The sequence below is a fragment of the Perognathus longimembris genome, chromosome 5, assembly GCF_023159225.1.
Source record: "Perognathus longimembris pacificus isolate PPM17 chromosome 5, ASM2315922v1, whole genome shotgun sequence".
NCBI lineage: Eukaryota > Metazoa > Chordata > Mammalia > Rodentia > Heteromyidae > Perognathus > Perognathus longimembris.
In genome coordinates, this window is record NC_063165.1 from 32,753,038 (window position 1) to 32,775,762 (window position 22,725).

Consider the following 22,725-nt stretch of genomic DNA (forward strand, 5'->3'; position numbering starts at 1 on the left):
GAGACAGGCTGGGGATATGGCCTAGTGGCAAGAGTGCCTGCCTCGGATACACAAGGCCCTAGGTTCGATTCCCCAGCACCACATATACAGAAAATGGCCAGAAGCGGCGCTGTGGCTCAAGTGGCAGAGTGCTAGCCTTGAGCGGGAAGAAGCCAGGGACAGTGCTCAGGCCCTGAGTCCAAGGCCCAGGACTGGCAAAAAAAAAAAACAAAACAAAACAAAAGAAAGTGAGACAGTATAGAGATGAGGGATATAGCTGAGTTGTAGAATACTTGCTTATCATGTGTGAGGTCCTGTGTGTGATCCTCAGCATCACAAAACAAAACTAAAAATGAGATATCCTATATGGGATACCCAATTAAATTATTTAGCACTCTAACATTGTTCTTACAAAAAAGGTAACTTTTCTTATAATATTCTATATTAAAATATACTTTAAAAACTACAATATGTTAGTATTAGCATATAGGCTTGGTTATTCTCATTCTAAATAGTTGAGTTAAAAATGTTAAAGCCTGGGGGGGGATATGGCGTAGTGGCAAGGGTGTTTGCCTCGTATACATGAAGCCCTGGGTTCAATTCCCCAGCACCACATATATAGAAAACGGCCAGAAGTGGCACTGTGGCTCAAGTGGTAGAGTGCTAGCCTTGAACAAAAGGAAGCCAGGGACAGTGCTAAGGCCCTGAGTCCAAGGCCCAGGACTGGCCAAATAAATAAATAAATAAATATGTTAAAGCCTGGGCTGGGAATGCAGCTTAGTGATAGAGTGCTTACCTAGCATGCATGAAGCCCTGGGTTCAATTCCACAGTAACACATATACAGAAAAAGCTAGAAGTGATGCTGTGGTTCAGGTGGTAGAGTGCTAGTCTTAAGCAAAAGAAGCTTAGGGACAGTGTCCAGGCCCTGAGTTCAAGCCCCAGGACTGGCAAAAAGAACCTGACTTTTCCCACATTGGCTATGTAAATCATTCATTCACTTAATTATTCCATAAACATGTATTCTGAGATACCAGTAATTACCATGGAGATAATATGCTAAGTGTGTTACACTAATTATTTTATTTAATCTTTACGAAATCCACATGAGATCAATAATAGTATTATCTCTGTTCTGCAGATGAAGAAATTCAAGTTTGAAGAAGCCAAATAACATTCTTAAGTTTAGTAGAGTGCTCTATCACGTGCCTGATTCCAGAGGTGTACTATTAACCACCACATTCTAGACAGGCTACAGGCTATATGAGATCTATTGTATTTACATACAATGTAAATCCATTTTATATTATACAGACATATTTTAAATGCAAAAAATATCAATAATTTTTAAATATACACGCAGTAAATACACACACAAACCTTAACACTGCATACGAAAAGATTTTAAGGTTTCAATGCCTCAAAGCCCTCAGAGATTCATATTCACTAGTATCATTATAGTAAAAGACAGAAAAGTTTGAAATTTACTGCCGCCGATTATTCCTATATAATTCTGGAAGTATTAACACAGTCTGTATAAAAATAACTGATACTGGCTAGATGCTAGCAGCTCATGTCTGTAGTCCTAGCTACTCAGAAGGCAAACAACTGAAGATCTCAGTTCAAAGCCAGCCCAGGCAGGAAAGTTCTTGGGATTCTTATCTCCAATTAACCACCAAAAAGCCAGAAGTGTAAGTGTGACTCAAGTGGTAAAATGGGGAGAAAAAGTTAAGGTACAGTGCCCAGACCCTGAGTTCAAGCCCCAGTACTAACACAAAAGTAAAGAAATTAAATAAGTAAATATATAACTAGTACAATAAGAAAGTTTAAAATGAAATGGAAACGGATTCATTATTTAGGAGACAGTGCACTTCTCATCTCCTAAATTCACAGCACATTGGCTTGAGATGCACTTAATGGATGACAGAATTACGAAAAAACAAGCCAGAGAGAAGCGGTAACCTCACATCCTATAACCATTTATATGTTAACTGCGACACAGTTATGCAAAACTTAAGAAGGTCACTGAAACCTGAAAGGAACCTCAAAAGCACCACCGCGATGAGGAGAAAAACAACAAAAACACAGCTTCGACACCTCGGACTTTCGAATCTCTTGGGGAAGGTGGTGTGGGAACTAGAAAAAAAAAATAAAAAGCTCCTATTTATGAAGCGGAGAAATGAGATACAAAATGGTCATTCTTTGAGGGACTGGGGGCGGGGGGGAGAGGGCAAGGAGCCAGCTACGCCTTTCCAGAGGTGCACGACCCCCCCTCCACCCCGGGGATTTCAGAACAGGGGACCCCAAGTGAAAAATGCAAAGGAATGGAGGGCTGTGCGGTCAGGTGCAGGGGCGCCGGTAGGGAGAGGGGCGCGCCGCGGGAAGGACGGGGAAGGCGTGGCCCGACGGCTGCGAGCCCACTGCGGGGACGCTCCCGGAGGACGCCGTACCCGGAGCCTTCCATGACAGCTCCCATCCCATCAGGGACTGCAGCGGCCCGCCATGGTGCGCGTCCCCATCCTCTCTCCTGCCCTCCCCCACGCCCCCGGCTCCCTCACCTCAGTCCTCCCCCGCCCCCCAACACCGCTAGCGGCCTGCCTCCACATAACACCCAGAGCCGCCCGCGCCGCCCCAGGTAAGGAGACCAGCTCAGCCTCTCCACCCCTTCTCACCCGGGGAAGAGCGCCGGCGCCCGAGCTTCCGCTTGTCCATTTTCTCTCCTCCCGTCGCAGTTGCCGGCGCTGTCACCTCCAGAACCCCCTTAAAGCGGAGGGGAGGGATGGGGAGGGGAGACAGACACCAGAAAGTGCGAGTTGCGCTTGCGCAGGAGCCGTTGCTGCGGCTCTCCCACCGGAAATGGGACTCCCCGCCCACCTCCGCCCGGAAGTCGCTTTCGGGGGACTTTGTTTTCTCTTAGCCTGCCACCTCCATTGCTCTTTTCCCACCATCTGTATCCCTCGGCAAAAGTGGGGATGGGTACACGCTTTCAACCTGGGGTTTTCAAGAACGTTCACTTATTCACTTAACAAAAACTAGAGGGCGTTTGAAGAACATTGACAGAGGGAATGACTGCTTAAATTGCATGAATGCAGAAACGGTTGCATTACAATGAATCCCCTCTGAGAGTAGTAGGGTGAGGCTGATGAGACATTGCATGTATCTGTGGAAATTTAATGAAGCCCCTCTGTGCAACGAGCATATGCTAGCAAAAACAAATCTTTTAAACTGAAACCCTTTGTACAACTGCTGAGTGCTAATTAAATAGAATTCCTCCAGGTCATTGGATCTAAAAAAAAGTAGCTCCCCAAAATATGAGAATAGAACATTACACTTTTTGAGATATCACTTTGTTTCTGTCCTCAGCTATATATTTTGTCTTCAGAAGTTTTTCTCAACTTAGACGAAAAAAAAAAAAAGGCCTTTTAAGACTGCAAATAAACCAATAATGTTATGGAGTAATAAAGAAGATATGTTAAAGTTCAAGCCTCTCAGAACTGAAGGTGTACCTTAAATGGTAGAATGTGCCTATGTTACTTAGTAACCCTAAGCTTTGACCCCCAGTAAAGGGGGGGGGGGGGAATCAAGCTTGTCATTTTTTTTTTAAACCTGGAAGGGAAAAACAAAATGCTTAGTTAGAGGATGGGAATATGGCCTAGTGGTAGAGTGCTCACCTCCTATACATGAAACTCTGGGTTCAATTCCTCAGCACCACATATATAGAAAAAGCCGGAAGTGGTGCTGTGGCTCAAGTGGTAGAGTGCTAGCCTTGAGCATAAAGAAGCCAGGGACAGTGCTCAGGGCCTGAGTTCAAGCCCCAGGACTGGCAAAACAAAACAAAATGAAATGCTTGGCTGGTGACAGGTAGGTTGGTATGATTTGAAATATTCCCATACTTACCAGCCTACTTCTCAGTGAACCCCAACTCAGCCTAATAATTTTGAAATTTTTTTGAAAAGGCTTCTCAGCTAATAAATTTGTTGTATTTTAGTAGCCAAATTGTATAGCTGTTGTCTTTCAGTTTGTTCAAGTTTTTGTTAGAATTGAGTAGCAATTTCAAAGTATTTCTATATACCAAAGCAGAAACCATGTCAGTGACTATGACAGAATTTTGTGAATAGATGTTACATTCCTTTTTAGACATTTTTAAAGGGATCATTCTGAAAACCACATACAAGGGGATGACAGCTTAAACATTGTCTAGATAATTTTATTTTATTTTTGCCAGTCCTGGAGCTTGAACTCAGGGCCTGAGCCAGGTGGATTAGGATGTGACCTCAGGGAAAGGGGAGGTAACTGCCTCCAGGTCTGCTGGTTACCCAGGTAACTGGGTGGAGACTTAATGAGGTGGGGGCATCTACTTGGAGCCTTCCAGGGAGGGACCTTACAATTACCACATCTCTCTAGCAAAAGCTTTCCTAGGGCTAAACAGCATGACATATGTACTTCAAATAGCATATCTCACCTCTTAGCTGGTGTGAAAAGCTGGGTGAAAAGTCCCTGACACCCAGAAAGGCACCAGGATGTCTATGAGGACAAGACATGTTACTTAGATGCAGTCTTCTTATTTCAGTTGCCAAGATGGAATTAAGAAACATCTCAAAAGACACACCTCATATTGTTCAAGAACTATCAGAGGGTGTGGGTATATTTTGAGATTGCTTTTTTACTGTTAATCTTATTCCTAAGTGTGTGTGTGTGTGTGTGTGTGTGTGTGTGTGTGTGTGTGAGAGAGAGAGAGAGAGAGAGAGAGAAAGAGAGAAAGTGTTTTCTGGTCCTGGTGCTTGAATTCTAGGGCTGGGTGCTGACTCTGAGCTCTCTACTGCTTAAGCCACACCTCCACTTCTGGCTTTTTTTGGTAGTTTATTTTTCTGCCCAGACTAGTTTTAAACTGTGATCTTCAGATCTCAGCCTCCTGAGTAGCTAGGATTACAGGCATGAGCCACTAGTGCTCAGCTTTGAAATCTTTTAATGGTCACTCTTGAGAAGAGTCGGACTGACTCCATCTCAGATTAGTTAAAGAGAGCAGAGGCTGGCTCCATCTTCACTAACATTCCCCCACCCCTGAACTCCAGGGTTGAGGGCCCCACCCTTGTCTGCTCAGAATCCCTGGTAGACCCCCTTAGCTGTGAACAATAGTACCCCCTCCCCATGGGTAAGCCCATCCCCCTGCATTGTGTGAGCCCTGCCAAATCAGCACACCAATTCTAACTAGGATGATAGGTTGGTTCAAACAGATACTATGAGGCAGATTGTAACTCCATTGGCTACCTGCCGGTGACCTGGCATGCTCTGTACGTGTTGTAACCTCATTGGCCACCTGCCTGTGGCAAGCTTGACCATGTGGTATATCTAGCATCTTATCTTGATGGGCGTGCCTGGATTCCTACAGGAAGGGAAGTCCCATCCCCACGTAATGGGTGTTCCTAAATCCCAAGAGTCAGGGAGAGGCACGTGGCCTATATGTTATTGAATCTGTTTGTCAAGTGCTTGGAACTGGGAGCTTCCTGTGACCCAGCCCCCTGACCTGACCCTATTTAAGGGCAGGCCAGCTCAGGTGCCCTTATACCATGCCACGTGTTCGCATCTGGTCTCTCGTTCCTATGGTGTCCCAAGGCAGCTCTCCATTGGAGCTGAATTGGTTTGTTGGTACTTAGAAGTCTTCCGGAAGTAAGTCTCTGTGCTGATGTCCTGTTGTGTGTTATATGTTTTTCTGAAACCTGGGACTGGTCCATCTCGAACTTCCCCAATAAATCCATCTTTTTACTTGAGACTGTCTCTAAGTGGTGGACTCTTAGAGTAATGGGGGATCCCCTCCCTCGAACCCCATTACACTCACCTTATGTAAATGTTACCCTCTTCAAATTAGCCAGTCTTGAGCTTATTGTGAACCTCAGCTCCATCAATCCAAGCAGATGGGCAGGGCCTGCTGTGTTAAGGATAAATAGAGCAGCCTGGCTGCTCTGAGTGCTTTCTTGCCATATTTCCAGCTGATGGCACACCCTTCTGTGCAGAAGTAAATTTTACCTTGCTGAGACAATTCTTTGTTTTCATGTCTATCTTTAATGCCAGTGGTTCTTTTAGAGAATATTTAGAAAACCATGAAGAAGAGAGTTGAAGGTCACTTGGGCCAACATGACAGAGGTAGAGAGGTAATAGTAATTAGGCTATGGATATATTTCAAATAATAGAACCCAAAGATTTACTAATTAATTAAATGTGGCCTGTGAAAGTAAGACAGAAGTTAGAGTTCAGTTGCCACTTGCCACAAAAAGAAAAAGCAGGGATGGGGATATGTACTAGTGGTAGAGTGCTTGCCTCTTATACATGAGGCCCTGGGTTCAATTCCCCAGCACCACATATACAGAAAATGGCCAGAAGTGTCGCTGTGGCTCAAGTGGCAGAGTGCTAGACTTGGCAAAAAGAAGCCAGGGACAGTGCTCAGGCCCTGAGTCCAAGCCCAGGACTGGCCAAAAAAAAAAAAGAGTGCTTGCCTACCATACATGAAGCCCTGGGTTCAATTCCCCAAGCATCACATATACAGAAAACTGCCAGAAATGGCGCTGTGGCTCAAGTGGCAGAGTGCTAGCCCTGAGCAAAAAGAAGCCAGGGACAGTGTTAAGGCCCTTAGTCCAAGCCCCAAGACTGGCAAAAACAAAACAGAAAAAGAAAAATACAGTAGACGACTGAAAGGGGAGTTTTAAGCAAATGGCTATTTCAGATATAGTGAATATGTCAAGTAGATAGGTACAAGTCATTGTATATTAGCCAAGCAAAGCATACTACAGTAAATTCTAAAGAATTGTCTTAAGTCAGGCATGGTGGCATATGCCTGGAGTCCCAGCTACTTGTGAGGCTGAAGCAAGAGAATCACTCTTTTAAGGCCACTCTGGGCCATGAAGTAAGAGAGTGTAAAACAAACTTTTTTTTGTCCAATGTTTACTCTAAAAGATACTCATCTTTTACATACCTGTGTTTGGTTTTTCAGCTTGAAAATCCTATTCTGTCCTCCAAAAATTGTTTACCAACTAGGTAACAAATACCTAGCAAAGATGAATGAGAATAGCTGGATGTTAAATAATTAATAAATACTACCAGAAAATACTGATATACTCTCTGATTGAAATGTAATTAACGAAGTTCTCTGTTTACTTCATTTAACGGTAAATATTATGACTTTAGTTTTAGCACAGAAAATGGCAATTTGCAGCATAGCTCCTGAATAAACAAAGCATTTTACATTTGCAATATTACTACTTCTCTGTGCAAATCTGATTTTCCATGCCAAATTATAAAAAGGCTTTCCTTCAGTGGGTGAAAAAAGGGCTGGGAATATGGCCTAGTGGCAAGAGTACTTGCCTCATATGCATGAAGCCCTGGGTTCAATTCATCAGCACCATATATATATATAGAAAAGGCCAGAAGTCGGCTGGGAATATGGCCTAGTGGCAAGAGTGCTTGCCTTGTATACATGAAGCCCCGGGTTCAATTCCCCAGCACCACATATATAGAATAGGGCAAGATGTGGCGCTGTGGCTCAAGAGGTAGAGTGCTAGCCTTGAGCAAAAAGAAGCCAGGGACAGTGCTCAGGCCCTGAGTCCAAGCCCCAGGACTGGCAACAAAAACAAGAAAGGAACAGATTACACTAATCAAAAGAAAAGAAATGTACATATCACCTGACCTGGAAGGAATTGTTTTATTGTTAATATTCATAAAGTTCATAGCATTGTAGACTAGAATGACCATGTCCATCACTGGGAAGGTTTAAAAAACGATGAAAGCAAGGGGACTTGGGTTGGTGGGAGGGAAGGCAGGAGAAAAATGAGGAAGGGGGGTACAAGTATGATAAATGTATTCACTACCTTGTGTAACTCTAACTCCTCTGTACATCATCTTGACAATTAAAAAAAAAGAAAAATAGGGTGAAAAGGGGCTTTCCTTTTGGAAAATAGTTTTCCAACTTTGGTAAAGTAGAGGATACTGATATGACCTAGAAACCTCTATTCTAGGCTAATTGCCTAGAGAAAGTTTTTTGCATATGTGCCAGTGTTGGGGCTTGAACTCAGAGTCTGAGTACTGTCTTTTAGCTTTTATACACAAGGCTGGCACTCTACCACTTGAGCCACAGCTCCACTATCAGATTTTATGTGGAGAATTACAGATAAGAATCTCACAGACTTTCTTGCTCAGGCTGGCTTCAAACAGAGATCCTCAAATTTCAGCTTCCTCAGTAGCTAGGATTACAGGCATGAGCCACCAGCACCCAGCTAAATAAACCCTTGTATTTTCTTTCCCTTGGAAAGATTTTACAAATTATGCCAACTTTCTAACTACATAATTACCTTTTCTTTTGCTGAAGTCCCAAAACTTCCCAATAAGCTTCTAATGGACTGTCTAAACCCAGTACATAAATAGGAAAGTATTTATATTGCATGTTCTCTAGGCATGGTTTGTTAATTCATCCACTCTTCCTTGAAATGTTTCCTTTGATTTCTATGTCATTTTTTTTTTTTTTTTTTTTTTTTGGCCAGTCCTGGGCCTTGGACTCAGGGCCTGAGCACTGTCCCTGGCTTCTTCCCGCTCAAGGCTAGCACTCTGCCACTTGAGCCACAGCGCCGCTTCTGGCCGTTTTCTGTATATGTGGTGCTGGGGAATCGAACCCAGGGCCTCATGTATCCGAGGCAGGCACTCTTGCCACTAGGCTATATCCCCAGCCCCTCTATGTCATATTTTTATTGTTTTGTCTCCTATCTCCCTGGCTTCTTCTTTGCAGTCACTGTTACTTATTCCTCTTGTCTACTCATGCTCTAAATGATTTCTTCCACCCATGGGTTTAACGGACTGTGTCAACAGTTTTCACACTTCGGTTTACTTTACTGGTGGCTAACCTCCTAAACTCCAGACCTATATAGCCAATGTCATACATCCCAAAGAGGACTTCATTTAGTTGTCTTGAAGGAAGTGCCAGGCCTAAAATTGTACCATCTTTCTTACTACCCTAGTGTGTTCTTTTCCCCCCATTCTCTGCACTGTTACACAGTCTGTCCAAGTATTCAAACCAGGTTATTGACTTCTTTTTCTCCTCCTAAATGTTCAACAAAGATTGTCAATTTGATTGTCAGTTTCACTTCCCCCATCTTTTTTTTCCCATTAGTATCCAATTTTCTTTTTTTTTTCTTCTTTCTTTCTTTTTTTGCCAGTCCTGGGCCTTGGACTCAGGGCCTGAGCACTGTCCCTGGCTTCCTTTTGCTCAAGGCTAGCACTCTGCCACTTGAGCCACAGTGCCACTTCTGGCTGTTTTCTATATATGTGGTGCTGGGGAATCGAACCCAGGGCTTCATGTATATGAGGCAAGCACTCTTGCCACTAGGCCATATCCCCAGCCTGTAGTATCCAACTTTCAACTCCAGGCCTACCTCCTGCTTGCTCAACTTGCTTGCTCAGCTAGCACTCTACAACTTGAGTCACACCTCCCACCCTGCTTTTCATTGACTATTTTGGAGATGAAGTCTCACAAATCCTATATAGCTAGGCTCATGCCTATGCCTGGCTTCTCCCTTTCTTTGCCTTGCTTCTACGGTTATTACTCTAGCCCATTTCATTGTCCTCACCTAATTACCAAATTCCCTCAATGCTTGCCAGCCACAATTGTAGGCAGAGTAGAAATTTGATAAAGACTTACCCCAGTAAGAATGTCATATATCAAGAAAACTAACAATAGGGCTTGGGATATGGCCTAGTGACAAGAGTGCTTGCCTCGTATACATGAGGCCCTGGGTTCAATTCCCCAGCACCACATATACAGAAAACAGCCAGAAGTGGTGCTGTGGCTCAAGTGGCAGAGTGCTAGCCTTGAGCAAAAAGAAGCCAGGGACAGTGCTCAGGCCCTGAGTCCAAGCCCCAGGACTGGCCAAAAAGAAAAAAAAAAAAAGAAAATTAACAATAACAATTGTTGGAGGGGATGTGGCCAAAAGGGAATCCTTCATTGTTGGTGGGAATGTAAACTGGTTCAGCCACTCTGGAAAGCAGTATGGAGATTCCTTAGAAGGCTAACTATAGAACTCCCCTATGACCCAGCAGCCCCACTTTTGGTTATCTATCCAAAAGACCACAAACAAAATCACAGTAAAGCCACCAGCACAACAATGTTCATCGCAGCGCAATTTGTCATAGCGAGAATCTGGAACCAACCCAGATACCCCTCAGTAGACGAATGGATCAGGAAAATGTGGTACATATACACAATGGAATTTTATGCCTCTATCAGAAAGAATGACATTGCCCCATTTGTAAGGAAATGGAAGGACTTGGAAAAAATTATACTAAGTGAAGTGAGCCAGACCCAAAGAAACATGGACTCTATGGTCTCCCTTATTGGGAATAATTAGTACAGGTTTAGGCAAGTCATAGCAGAGCATCACAAGAGCCCAATAGCTATACCCTTATGATCACATAAGATGCTGCTGAGTGAAATGAACTCCATGTTATGGAAACGATTGTTATATCACAGTTGTAACTACTTTCAACGTCCCATCTGTATCTGTAGCTTCTATTATTGATGATGTTCTTGTATCACCTTCCTGTGGTTGTACCTACACTATCTCTGTAATCTTATCTGAGTATATTGGAAACCGTGTATACTGGTATTAGAAGTAGGAAATTGAAAGGGAATACCAAAATTGAGAGACACAGGGTAAAAAAGGAGAAACAACTACAAAACCAATACTTGCAAAACTGTGTGGTGAACACCTGGCGGGGGGCGGGGGGAAGGGAAAGTGGGAGGAGGGAGGGGGGTATGAGGGACAAGGTAACAAACAGTACAAGAAATGTATCCAATGCCTAACATATGAAACTGTAACCTCTCTGTACATCAGTTTGATAATAAAAATTTGAATGAAAAAAAAGGTCTAGAATAGACCTATCTGTGGATCACAATAACTAAACAGCTACATGATCATATAAGATGAGGATAAACAAAAACAGTTCCAAGTGAAGGACACAGTAGGATTCTATTGCTGACATTACATTTAAAGTTCTAGGTGAATTTCCTTTGGTGTACCCTATGTGGTTACTGTATATGATTTTGGTACACTGGATATTGTGTATATGCCTACCTGATCTAGGGAAGGGAAAAATGAGGGTGTAAGATATCACAGGAAATGTACTCACTGCCTTATTATGTAACTGTACCCCTTTTGCACACCTTGTCAATAAAATTTAATAATTAAAAAAAACAAATTTGATAAAGAAGTTCTCTATTTGATGAGAAACACTTGGTCCTTTTACTTCCAACTTTTGAAAGACACTTGAGAAAGAGTTTTCTACTGTGATAAATAATGCAGACAGAATACAAAGTAAATTAATTTGTGCCAGTGTAGAACAGACAATATGTACTGGAATGAGCTATGGAGAGCCTGAAGCAGATGCCTTGAGTACAATATTTACTTTAGCTCATGGAGTCAATCTATCAGGGCATGGCAAAGCAGAACCATTTACATCATGGTAGTTGGAAAGCAGAGTATATATACTATTCCTATTGGGAATACAGGGTAAGTCTAGAATGAGACATATCCTTCAAGGACCTGTTCCCAGTGACCTACTCCATCCAACTAGGTGCCACCTCTGACCTATCATCACCATCCAATAATACCATATTATTATAAATCCATCAGGGTACAATTGATTTATTAGGCCAGGGCATCTGGTGATTTAATAATATTTGGAAATGTCATCAAAGGCACAACCAAAGGTGTACTTTACTCATTGCTCAATACAATCAATTTGATTAAATATTATATCACAAGCCACACACTACCAGCTCACTCTTGTAATCCTAGCTACTCAGGAGGCTGAGGTCTGAAAATCATGGTTCAAAGCCAGCCTGGGCAGGAAAGTTCATGAGACTCTTATCTCCAACAAACTACCCCTACCAAAAAAAGCCAGGAGAGTCCTAGCCTTGAGCAAAAAACCCTGCATTGTCCAGGCCCCGAGTTCATTCCCAGGACCCACACAAATAAAAAACAAAGCAACAACAACAAACAAAAAATGCATATATCTATATATCTATATATATATATATCTGCCAAATCACTTTAATAAATCTTTTGATGTCTTCTTATGTTTTATCATTCTTCTAAAATGGTTTGATATATTTGAGTATATATATACATATATGTATATGTACATGTACACATGTATACATACATGTATATGTATACATATACATATATATATATATATTGCCAGTCCTGGGTCTTGAACTCAGGGCCTGACCTCTGTCCCTGGCTTCTTTTTGCTCAAGGCTTGTGGCTTTTTCTGTTTATGTGGTGCTGAGGAATGGAACCCAAACCCACAGCTTCATGCATTCTAGGCAAGCACTCTACCACCAGGCCACATTCCCACCCCCCAATCTTCATATATTTTAAGGGTCTAGTCTTGGTAAATGGATATGCAGTCATCCCTGCACCATTTGTTGAAAAGATTGACCTTTCCCAAGGAATGGCTGTGGATTGTTTTTTTGTTTTTGTTGTTTTGGCCTGTCCTGGGCCTTGGACTCAGGGCCTGAGAGCACTGTGGTCCCTGGCTTCTTTTTGCTCAAGGCTAGCACTCTGCCACTGAGCCATAGCGCCACTTCTGGCCGTTTTCTTTATGTGTGGTGCTGGGGAATCGAACCCAGGGCTTCATGTATAAGAGGCAAGCACTCTTGCCACTAGGCCATATCCCCAGCCCTGTGGATGGTTTTAAATATCTTAAAAAATATCTTAAAATATCTTAAATATCCAAAAATCTTAAAATATATATATCTTAAAAAATATCCTTAAAATATCTTAAATATTTTAAATATCTTAAATAAAAATATCTTAAAATATCTTAAAATCTTAAAAAAATCTTAAAATATCTTTAAAAAATCTTTAAAAATATCTTTAAATATCTTAAAAATATCTTAAATATCTTAAATAATATTTTAAAATATCTTAAAAAATGTTACCTATATAAAACACGTGCAAGATCAAGGCTTAAGGATACCAATTAACAAATGGGCCTTAATTTCATTTTCACATTACATTTGCCAAACTAAGTCCAATAAAAGAAAGAGATTACTGTGCTCAACTACCTTCCAAACGTTGTACTAGTAGGCACTAGTGGTAAACTGGTCTAAAGTTTACAGTTTAAGTCCTAGAATCAAGGGTTTCAAAGGAATTTTTGTGTGATAATACCGTTTTATTTTAGTAAGCACATTCTTCTACAAGACTTGAGAAAAGTCTCAAGGTTTTAGGATAAATGGGGGCGGTGGGGAGGCAAGAAGTAAAATAGGGTACAAGCTCCAAGTCGTTAGAAAGCGGCTAGCTTCACAACGCACTCACGCACCCACTGCCCAGCCCTGGCATCACACGGATTTCAGCCCGGAAATTTCTTCCCGCCTCCTGTGAGGTCAGAAGACCGCGCCGGGAGGGAGAGAAGAGGACTTCCGGCGGAGCCGGAAGCTATATTGAGTCGGTGACTGAGAGCGTGTGGACCGTCACGGTCGGGCTGGTGGGTGAACTGCTGTTCTGCCACGCGCGGTTTGAGGAGGTTTTCCACTTCTCGAACTCTCATCCAGTGGGGTTCCGCTGCCTCTACGTCGGGTACGCGTACTGTTTTTTCTTTCTGCCACTGTTGTTGGGTAAGAGGGTTCTGGTGATCTGAAATGCACAGAGGTGAGCATGTGCGCCGCGAAGGACTGCCGAGGAGTAGCCCAGTGACTTATAAACTGTAGGTTATACCGTGTCTGAAACAAGAGCAGTGTTTACCCAAATGATATCCTTGATCGCTTTTTTTTTTTTTTTTGCCAGTTCTGGTGCTTGAACTCGGGGCCTGGGCACTCTCCATGTGCCTTTTTCCTCAAGGCTAGCACTCAAGCACTTGAACCACAGCACCACTTCTGGCTTTTTCTGTTTATGTGGTACTAAGGAATCAAACCCAGGGCTTCGTGCATGCTAACCAAGCACTCTACCACTAAGCCATATCCCCAGCCCTTGATCGCTTTTCATAATGAAGTTTTTGGGTGTTGTGGCTCAAGTGGTAGAGTGCTAGCCTACCTGAGCGGGGTTGGGGGGGAGGAAGAGGGGGGCGACAAGCAAGAGGCCGAAGTTCTGCATTCAAGCCTTCAATAACGCGCACACGGGTGCAAAATAAAATGGGTACTATAATGAAGTTTCCATTTTCCAAAAGTCTTTACTAGTTACAAGCATAAAACTTATATTTCTTCTGTAAGTATTTACAAATTAGGACCGGAGGTATATGGATTAACTGTTTGGGGAAGTCTGCATTATTGTCTTCTTTAAAGGGTATTTTTTTAATGTGAGAAACCTTGACCCATACTGTTTACTCAGAGTATTTGGTTGATTATTTCTAGCCACATACAAAACATTTTCAACTGTCTTTCTGAATGGAATGGATAGCCATTACTATCCAGTAACATAATTAGGTAACCAAGTACCATTCCAAGTACTGTTGTAAGCACAGGGTACTATAAGAACTATTAGGAATACTTGAGGTAAAGGCCAGTCATGGTACACAACTATAAATTAAAGCACTTGGAAAGCTACTGAGACAGAAGGATCTCCAGTTTGAGGCCATCCTGGGCTATGTAGTAAGAGCCTGATTTAAACAACAACAAAAGCATAAGATAAAAAATATGTACAATTGCAGCTGAAAAGGTAATCATAAAAATAATAGGAAGCCTTACTAATAATTAAAGACTTTAACATGGCAGGTAAGCTTAATGTACATTGGAGAGGTTATGAATGCTACTCACCAGATTTTCATGGACTCACAAGCCTGGGAAGCAAGCCAGATAGGAAATGAAGTTAAGAAATGAGATTAAAGAGACATGAATGCAGAAGAGAGAGAGAGAGAGAGAGAGAGAGAGAGAGAGAGAGACATGAATGCACTCACAATTATCTAGACCTGGTAAAATGCATGCAATAAATGGATTTGATTTGGTAATGCTGTATTGGGTCAGTGATGGGAAGAGTGAAATTAATTCCAGTTTCTGGCTGGGTAACTGGCTTAATTAATAGCAGTATCACTATCTAAAACAAATCACAGGATGAGCACCTTTGGTAGGAAAGGAAGAGATTGTTTCATTTGAATCCACAGCTATAAATTATATCTCCAAGGGGAAATAAACAGATCTTTTAAGTAGGGTAAGGACAAAACAGTCACATCTATGCTGGATAAGGGGAGCAATCTGGGCATCAATGTCCATACAGTCCAGAGAGGCAGGAGATTAGGAGAACGCAGAACCATTAAAGAAGCAAAAGAAAGACTTTATCTCTTAAGGTGTTTTCTAACTGTTCAAATAATTTTTTGGTTTTACACTGGCTTCGCATCTCTTAGAATCTCCATTATCTTGTGGAACATTTAGTACCTCAAGATAAAATTGGAGAGCATGTTTCAGAGTCTGAACTGTGTAGGATTTGGGTTTTTTAAATCCCTAATTTATTGTGGAAACACAGTAGCATCATTATTGCATCTTTTATATATTTTGCACATTTCTTAAATTTGTCTACATGCATTGCTTTTGTGAAGGATTTCAAGTTCAAGTATATACCTGGAGATTATTACCATTATGAACTCAACTTTATTAGTGGCACATAAATTATCCAGTAACATTAATGTACTGAATCCCTTATATGTGAATTTAAATTTTATCTCTTACCTAATAATGAAATTCATGTTTATAGTAAGAACCTAGAACATGGTATAATGACACATGCCTGTAGTCTCAAGCTACTTGAGGCAGGAGGTACTAATAAGTTTAAGACTACCCTAGGCAATGTAATGAGACTATCTCAGAAATATAAAATAAAGCCCAAATAAGTTTTAAAATATTTCTTCAATGAGTGATCACAGGCTCTAGGCTATAGAAATTTAGGAGAAATTAATAGTGCAAGCAAATTAATGATGTATAAGGATTTAACTTTGTGTTTCATAAATTGATTGCATTTGTGTGTGTTTCATACTAGGACTTGAATCCAGGGTCTGTCACTGGGCTTTTTTTTTTTTTTTATCAAAACTAGTGCTCAATCACTTGAGCCACAGCTCTTTAGTGGTCAATTGGAGCTACAAGTCTCACACTTTCCTGTCCCAGGCTAGCTTCAAACCTCAGTCCTCAGATCTGAGCCTTCTAACTAACTAGGATTATAAGTATGAGCCATTGAAACTCAGCTCAATTGCATTTTTTGGCCAAATTCTATTTACAGAGTTTGAAAGTTTTAGAAATGTCAGAAAAAGCTCTTTGTCTAGCTTAATTTATCTTCTTTTACAGAAGTTTCCTTGCATCTATTTTCTTCAAGATGAATGTTAGTATCACTGGCTTAAGACCTTTTGCCAGATTTTTGGTGTCATTTACTCATCAGAGGAGGAAAATAAATTTATATCCAATTCCACAGAGATACATGTGTTCCAAAAAACCTGCTGTGCCCTACCCTAACAAGGAGAATTCATCCCCTCCTGCACTGCTAGAATTGGATGGATGGAAAACTACAATGAAATCTAGTCTGCAAGAAGAAAGTGTTTCAACAGTCTCGAGCAAGGATGAAGATACTTTAGCTGCCACTAGAGAATTAATTGAGATGTGGAGATTGATTAGCAAAGAAGTACCAGAACACATCACTGAAGAAGAGCTCAAATCTGTTATGGAACTTCCTTCTAAATCAGCAAAAAGAAAATATCTAAAATATTTGAGTATTAAGGAAAGAATGAAAAAAGCCAAGCAAATGAAAAAGGAAGCAAAAGCAGTAGCAAGGGAAGAAGCAAAACAAGCTAAGCTGCTTGAAACCACTGCGGAGAAAGAACAAAACTTTCTATTTCTTCGACTCTGGGACAGGAATATGAACATTGCAATGGACTGGAAGGGAGCTCAGGCTATGCAGTTTGGACAACCTTTGGTTTTTGACATGGCTTATGATAACTGTATGAACGGCAAAGAACTGCGGAATACTGTTTCTCAACTTCTAGAAAGTGAAGGATGGAACAGAAGAAATGTTGATCCTTTTCATATTTATTTCTGCAATCTTAAAATAGATAGTACTTACCATAGAGAGTTAGTTAAATGTTACAAAGAAAAATGGGACAAATTGTTGATAACAACAACAGAAAAGTCTTATACAGACTTATTTCCAAAGGACAGTATTGTATATTTAACTGCAGATTCTCCTAATGTTATGACTACTTTCAAGCATGATAAGATTTATATAATTGGATCCTTAGTTGATAAATGTATGAAGCCAGGTCTATCCCTAGCGAAGGCAAAACAACTAGGACTAGCAACACAATGCCTTCCATTAGATAAGTATTTACAGTGGGACATGGGTACCAAAAATCTCACCCTAGATCAAATGATACGTATTTTGTTATGTTTGAAAAACACTGGTGATTGGCAAGAGGCTCTGAAGTTTGTTCCCAAGAGAAAGCATTCTGGTTATATGGAGGTTTCCCAGTATTCTCGGGAGTTTGTAAATAGATTGAAGAAGAAGACTTTTAGTTCATATCCTCAAAACTCTTTAAATGTAGGCACACAGAAAAAGTGACTTGAATAAGAAAAAACTTTGAGTTCATTTTCTTCTAAAGATAGTTTTCAAACTAACTGCTAGGTTATGTCTTTCCTAATTTCTTGGATATCTTCAGAATTTTGAGAATTATGTCTTATTTACTGTAAAAAGACAAGCAGAAAGAAGTCCTCCAAAGTTTGTTCAATAGAATGATCTTTAAATGACCCCAATAAAACAGTACCATTGCTGTGGGTTTTTATGAGTTCTTTGAATCTCGGTCACCATTATCCTCCTTTGATATTGTTTAGTCCAGGTTAAAATACCTTTTCATGGAAAAAAAACAACCAGCTTAGAAAGTTTCCAAACTTGAGGTGGTAGTTCACTTATTAAACTCAACATTAGTACAATGTTAAGAATGTTGTCATAGACACAAAAGTATATTGTTTAAGCCTTGGGTTTTTTTCCATTGGTTTATACAACTTTATTGAAGAAAAATCAGTTATTAGCAGAACTATTAGAAAGCCTTGGGGTTTTTTGTGTGTGTTTGCTTGTTTGTTTTTTGGCCTGTCTTGGGGCTCGAACTCAGGGCCTGAGCACTGTCCCTGGCTTCTTTCTGCTCAAGGCTAGCACTCTACCACTTAGGCACAGTGCTACTTCTGGTGCGCACGCACATGGGTGCGCTCTCTCTCACTCTCTCAATACATATAAATATAGGAATTGAACCCAGGGCTTCATGCATGCGAGGCAAGCACTCTACCACTAGGCCATATTCCCAGCCCCCAAAGCCTTGGTTTTAAAAAAGGCTAAAACATAATTTGGTGTATTATGTGAATTGGCTATATTATAAAAAATGAGTTTGTGGAGATGTTTACCTTTCTAGAAAGGACGTGTTTCTTCAGCCATCCATTTCTGTTTTGTACTTTTTTTTTTTTTTTTTTTTTTTGCCAGTCCTGGGGCTTGGACTCAGGGCCTGAGCACTGTCCCTGGCTTCTTTTTGCTCAAGGCTAGCACTCTGCCACTTGAGCCACAGCGCCATTTCTGGCCATTTCCTATATATGTGGTGCTGGGGAATCGAACCCAGGGCTTCATGTATACAAAGCGAGCACTCTTGCCACTAGGCCATATTCCCAGCCCTGTTTTGTACTTTTTTGCTGTGGATAAAACCCAGAGCCTTGAGTATGCCAGGCAAGCCCTCTACAACTAAAGTAATCCAGACCTCCAGCCATTCAGTTTGAAAAGCTGCTGCCATATATTACATACTTTGCTTATTTAGGTTAATCATGGTACTCAGACTCCTTTGGCCAATTATCAGTCCAAAATGGGTATCTGACTTGAAGACAGGCCAGGATTTTCTAGGCCTTATTAATCCAGATTTTTTTAGATTTGAGAACTAAAATAGCTTACATGGTTTCTGTGGTGGTTTGTGATAGAAAGGCTTTAGGATTGTCTGTGGCCATTCCAAACTGGTGTAAGAGGGGGAAACTTACAGAGACTAGTTTCTGGAGGTGCTCATGTCCCCAGTTACAAATAGAACATGATGACCAGCTATAGATTTTCCTCGGTTACGGTTTGTTTAAAGCCCATGAGACATGCAGGTTTACTGCTAGTAAATTGCTCTTTGCCTAAGCTATCAAACTAGTACACTGGGGGAAATGCATACTTGTTTTCTAGAAAGGAAGTAATTAACAATATTCAGCCCAGTGCCAGAGGCCATGTCCATAATCCTAGCAACTCAGGAAGCTATGGTCTGAGGATCACAATTCAAAGCCAGCACAGGCAGGAAAATCCATGAAGCAGGAAGTAGAGCTGTGAGTCAGGTGGTAGAGTACGGGCCTTAAGCACAAAAGCTAAGGGACAGAGTATAGGCCCTGAGTTCAAGCCCCAGGACAAAAGAAAAAAGTGATAATTAGGGTACAAGAAAGACACCTGCACACTGAGTTCATTGCTACACTATTGACTATTATGGCTATTTAGAAACAATCCAGATGTCCTACAATTAACAAATGGGTCAAAAAATGGTATAAGTATACCATGGAGTTTTATTTATATATTGTCATTTTCAGGGAAATGGGTGAATGTGGGAAAAACAGTTAAGTAAGTCAGGCTCAGAAAGACCAAGGGGGCAGACTTTCTCTTGTAGGTGGAAGTAAAATGTAAACTTGGAAACTGGGCTGTAAATATGCACAATCTAACTGAATAAACTATAGTATATGAGGGATGGATGTTGAACAGTTAACAATTTAAATGATTATCAAGAAGCATGAAAGGTAAGAGTTAAGGGAAAGCGGATGGATGGATGAATAGAGGAATGATGGGCAAGTAACAGTCATAATACTCGATGTACATACATGAAAATGGAACTAGAAAACTTGATAGGTGAGATAATAGTTGGAGAATGATGGAGGTAGTACTGACCAAGATACATTGCATAAAAAGTGACATGTTGAAACTTGTTTGTACAACTATTTAAATTTTTTTTTAATGTAAGCATGAACTGGGGTTGTAGGTCAGTGTTAAAGAAAGTACTTGCCCTACCTAGCTCCAGCACTGCTGTATATACACACATACATACAACAGGCATTTTCTTATTTCAGGAAAAAAATGTTTATGTCTCCATTGAAAAAGTGATAGAAGTCTCAAGTGATTATCTTGGAGATATATGTAAGAAAGGTGAAGCAATCATGAATTAAGTACTGTTCTAAAATTATTTTGTGGTCACTTTCTTATTGTTTTTTGTCAGTCATGGGGCTTGAACTAAGAGCTCAAACACTGTCCTTGAGCACCTGAGCTGCCTTTGAGCCACAGCTCCATATCCAGTTTTGTTTTGTTTTTTTGAGGGAGGATTGCCAGTCCTGGGGCTTGAACTCAAGGCCTGAGCACTGTCCCTGACTTATTTTTGCTCAAGGCTAGCACTCTGCCACTTGAGTCACAGTGCAACTTCTGGCCTTTTTCTTCTATATATGTGGTGCTGAGGGATCGGACCCAGGGCTTCATGTATACAAGGCTAGCACTCTTGCTACTAGGCCACCATATTCCTAGCCCTTCATATATTGTTTGATTGGCCAGGAACAGCAACTCTGGTAAGAAAAATACACCACCAAATTACCCTACTAATGACTTTTTTCTCCATTCCTCAAACTTGAAGCTTCAATATCCCTTCACTAACAGTGAACATCTTTTTCACACAGTAAATTTACAAAGGGAATTAAGGAGTTGCTTTATTTTTGTTTTCTTAATGCTGAGGGTTGAACTCAGGGACATAAAATTGCTTGACACATCCTCTATTCCTTAAGCTATAACCTCAGTCCCTATGCCTTTTTAGTTCGTTTTTTTGTTTGTTTTTTTCCTGTTTTTGCCAGGCCTGGGCACTGTCCATGAGCTTTTTTACCCAACACTAGCACTCTACCACTTGAGCCACAGCACCACTTCTGCCTTTTTCTGTTTATAGAGTACTCAGGAATTGAACCCAGGGCTTCAGGCAAGCACTACCACTAAGCCACATTCCCAGCCGCCTTTTCAGTTTTTCAAGCTTGCCACTTTTGTCTAGGCCAGCTTTGACCATAGTCCTACCTCTATTTCTGGGGACTTTAGGAGTGGGGAGTGACCTCTCACAAGAAAGTGTTTTAATAGTATTTTGTCATTTTTTTTCCTTTTTGCTCGGTATCAAACCCAGTGTTTTATGCATAAGGATCCCCTGTACCACTGAGCAATAAGCCTAGTGTGAATTTTTTTTTTTTTTTTTTTGCCAGTCCTGGGCCTTGGACTCAGGGCCTGAGCAATGTCCCTGGCTTCTTTTTGCTCAAGGCTAGCACTCTGCCACTTGAGCCACAGTGCCACTTCCGGTCATTTTCTATGTATGTGGTGCTGGGGAATAAAACCCAGGGCTTCATGTATGTATAAGAGGCAAGCACTCTTGCCACTAGGCCATATTCCCAGCCTTAAAAAAAAATTTTTTTTTTGAGCCAGACACTGGTAGCTCACATCTGTAATCCTAGATACTCAGGAGACTGAGATGTGAGGATCAGGGTTCAAAGCCAGCCCAAGGCAGCCAACTCCATGAGATTCGTCTCCAATTAACCACCAGAAAACCAGAAGTGTAGCTGTGGCTCAAAGTATTTGGTTTGTGCCAAATAGCTCAGGGACAGTGTTCAGGCAATGAATTCAAGCCCCATGACCTACCAAACGAATTTTGAGCCATATACTCAACACTTATGCACACATAGGTACAAAGTGCCGAAAGAACTGCATATGTAAATTATAATTTGATCCTCTTGATTTCACATTAATGAGGTGACATTAGTCTTATAGAAAAGGCCTGCGAGTAACAACTCTCAATATTTCTCTGATCAGGGACTTGGACTAGTGCTCCAACACTAATTTATTTTAAGGATAACTCAGAAACTTCAGTTCCCTATATAGGCAAGTAATCCACCCATTAGGCTAGAATACAGAATAAATGTAGAGAAAAGGTGGAAGGCCAAATATATGAGCTTCATCCTTACAGACAATGAGAATCCACCGTTTTTTTGTTTTTTTTTTTTTGTTCTTGTTGTTTTTGTTTTTGCCAGTCCTTTGCTTGGACTTAGGGTCTGAGCACTGTCCCTGGCTTCTTTTTGCTCAAGGCCAGCACTGTACCTCTTGAGCCACAGTGCCACTTCTAGCTTTTTCTGTTTATGTGGTGCCGAGGAATCGAACCCAGGGCTTTGTGCCATGCTAGGCAAGCACTCTACCGCTATGCCACATTCCCAGCCCCGACAATCCACTAAGTTTCTAAGCAAAGAAGACATGGTCGTCTCTCTCGAATTATGTAAGAAAACTATTGTACCCACAAGAAATTAAAAGAGGGCAATTCCGCATTCGCGGGGATTAAATGATAACGAAGCATGATATCAATACCAGAGGGCGCTAAAATACAGTACTTCCCGCTCCGCCCCCATTAAAATAGGCAGGCACACGTGGTCCCATAAAACGAATTAAGGACCTAACAGTTTCAGTTGCCACTACAAAAGGGTGGGAACACAGAAACCAAGAATTCCAGCAACACTTCCCAAATTACTCCCACACTTCTCATTCCTCCAGAGCTGCCACTATCTAAGCCTCGCTACCTTTCTACACGTACTCGCTACGCAGTGCTCAGGTCCCGCCCGTACTCCGTGGCGGCGTGTTAGTGACGTCACTTCCGCTTCCGGGGAGGCCGCTTTTCACTGCAGAACC

The 22,725-nt window shown here is 41.3% G+C and overlaps 2 protein-coding genes and 1 long non-coding RNA gene across 3 annotated transcripts in view; 1 reads left to right on the forward strand and 2 right to left on the reverse strand.

Moving 5' to 3' along the window:
• Senp7 (SUMO specific peptidase 7) overlaps positions 1–3,255 on the reverse strand; it is a 101,488-nt gene extending 98,233 nt beyond the window's left edge. Inside the window, exon 1 of the mRNA XM_048346523.1 lies at positions 2,650–3,255. Within this exon, the coding sequence (XP_048202480.1) occupies positions 2,650–2,689 (40 nt within the window). The 5' untranslated portion in view covers positions 2,690–3,255. The remainder of the gene's footprint in view (positions 1–2,649) is intronic.
• An 8,143-nt stretch (positions 3,256–11,398) lies between these two features.
• On the reverse strand, positions 11,399–11,809 carry LOC125351641. Its single transcript, XR_007210986.1, has 2 exons — positions 11,602–11,809; positions 11,399–11,570 (listed from the first exon to the last, which is right to left on the reverse strand). It is a non-coding gene; the product is annotated as an uncharacterized LOC125351641 (long non-coding RNA).
• Positions 11,810–13,481: 1,672 nt separating this feature from the next.
• Positions 13,482–17,770, forward strand: Trmt10c (tRNA methyltransferase 10C, mitochondrial RNase P subunit). Its single transcript, XM_048346518.1, has 2 exons — positions 13,482–13,599; positions 16,287–17,770. The coding sequence occupies exon 2, from the start codon at positions 16,315–16,317 to the stop codon at positions 17,548–17,550; it is 1,236 nt and encodes a 411-aa protein (XP_048202475.1). The 5' UTR covers positions 13,482–13,599; positions 16,287–16,314; the 3' UTR covers positions 17,551–17,770.
• Positions 17,771–22,725: the final 4,955 nt, after the last annotated feature.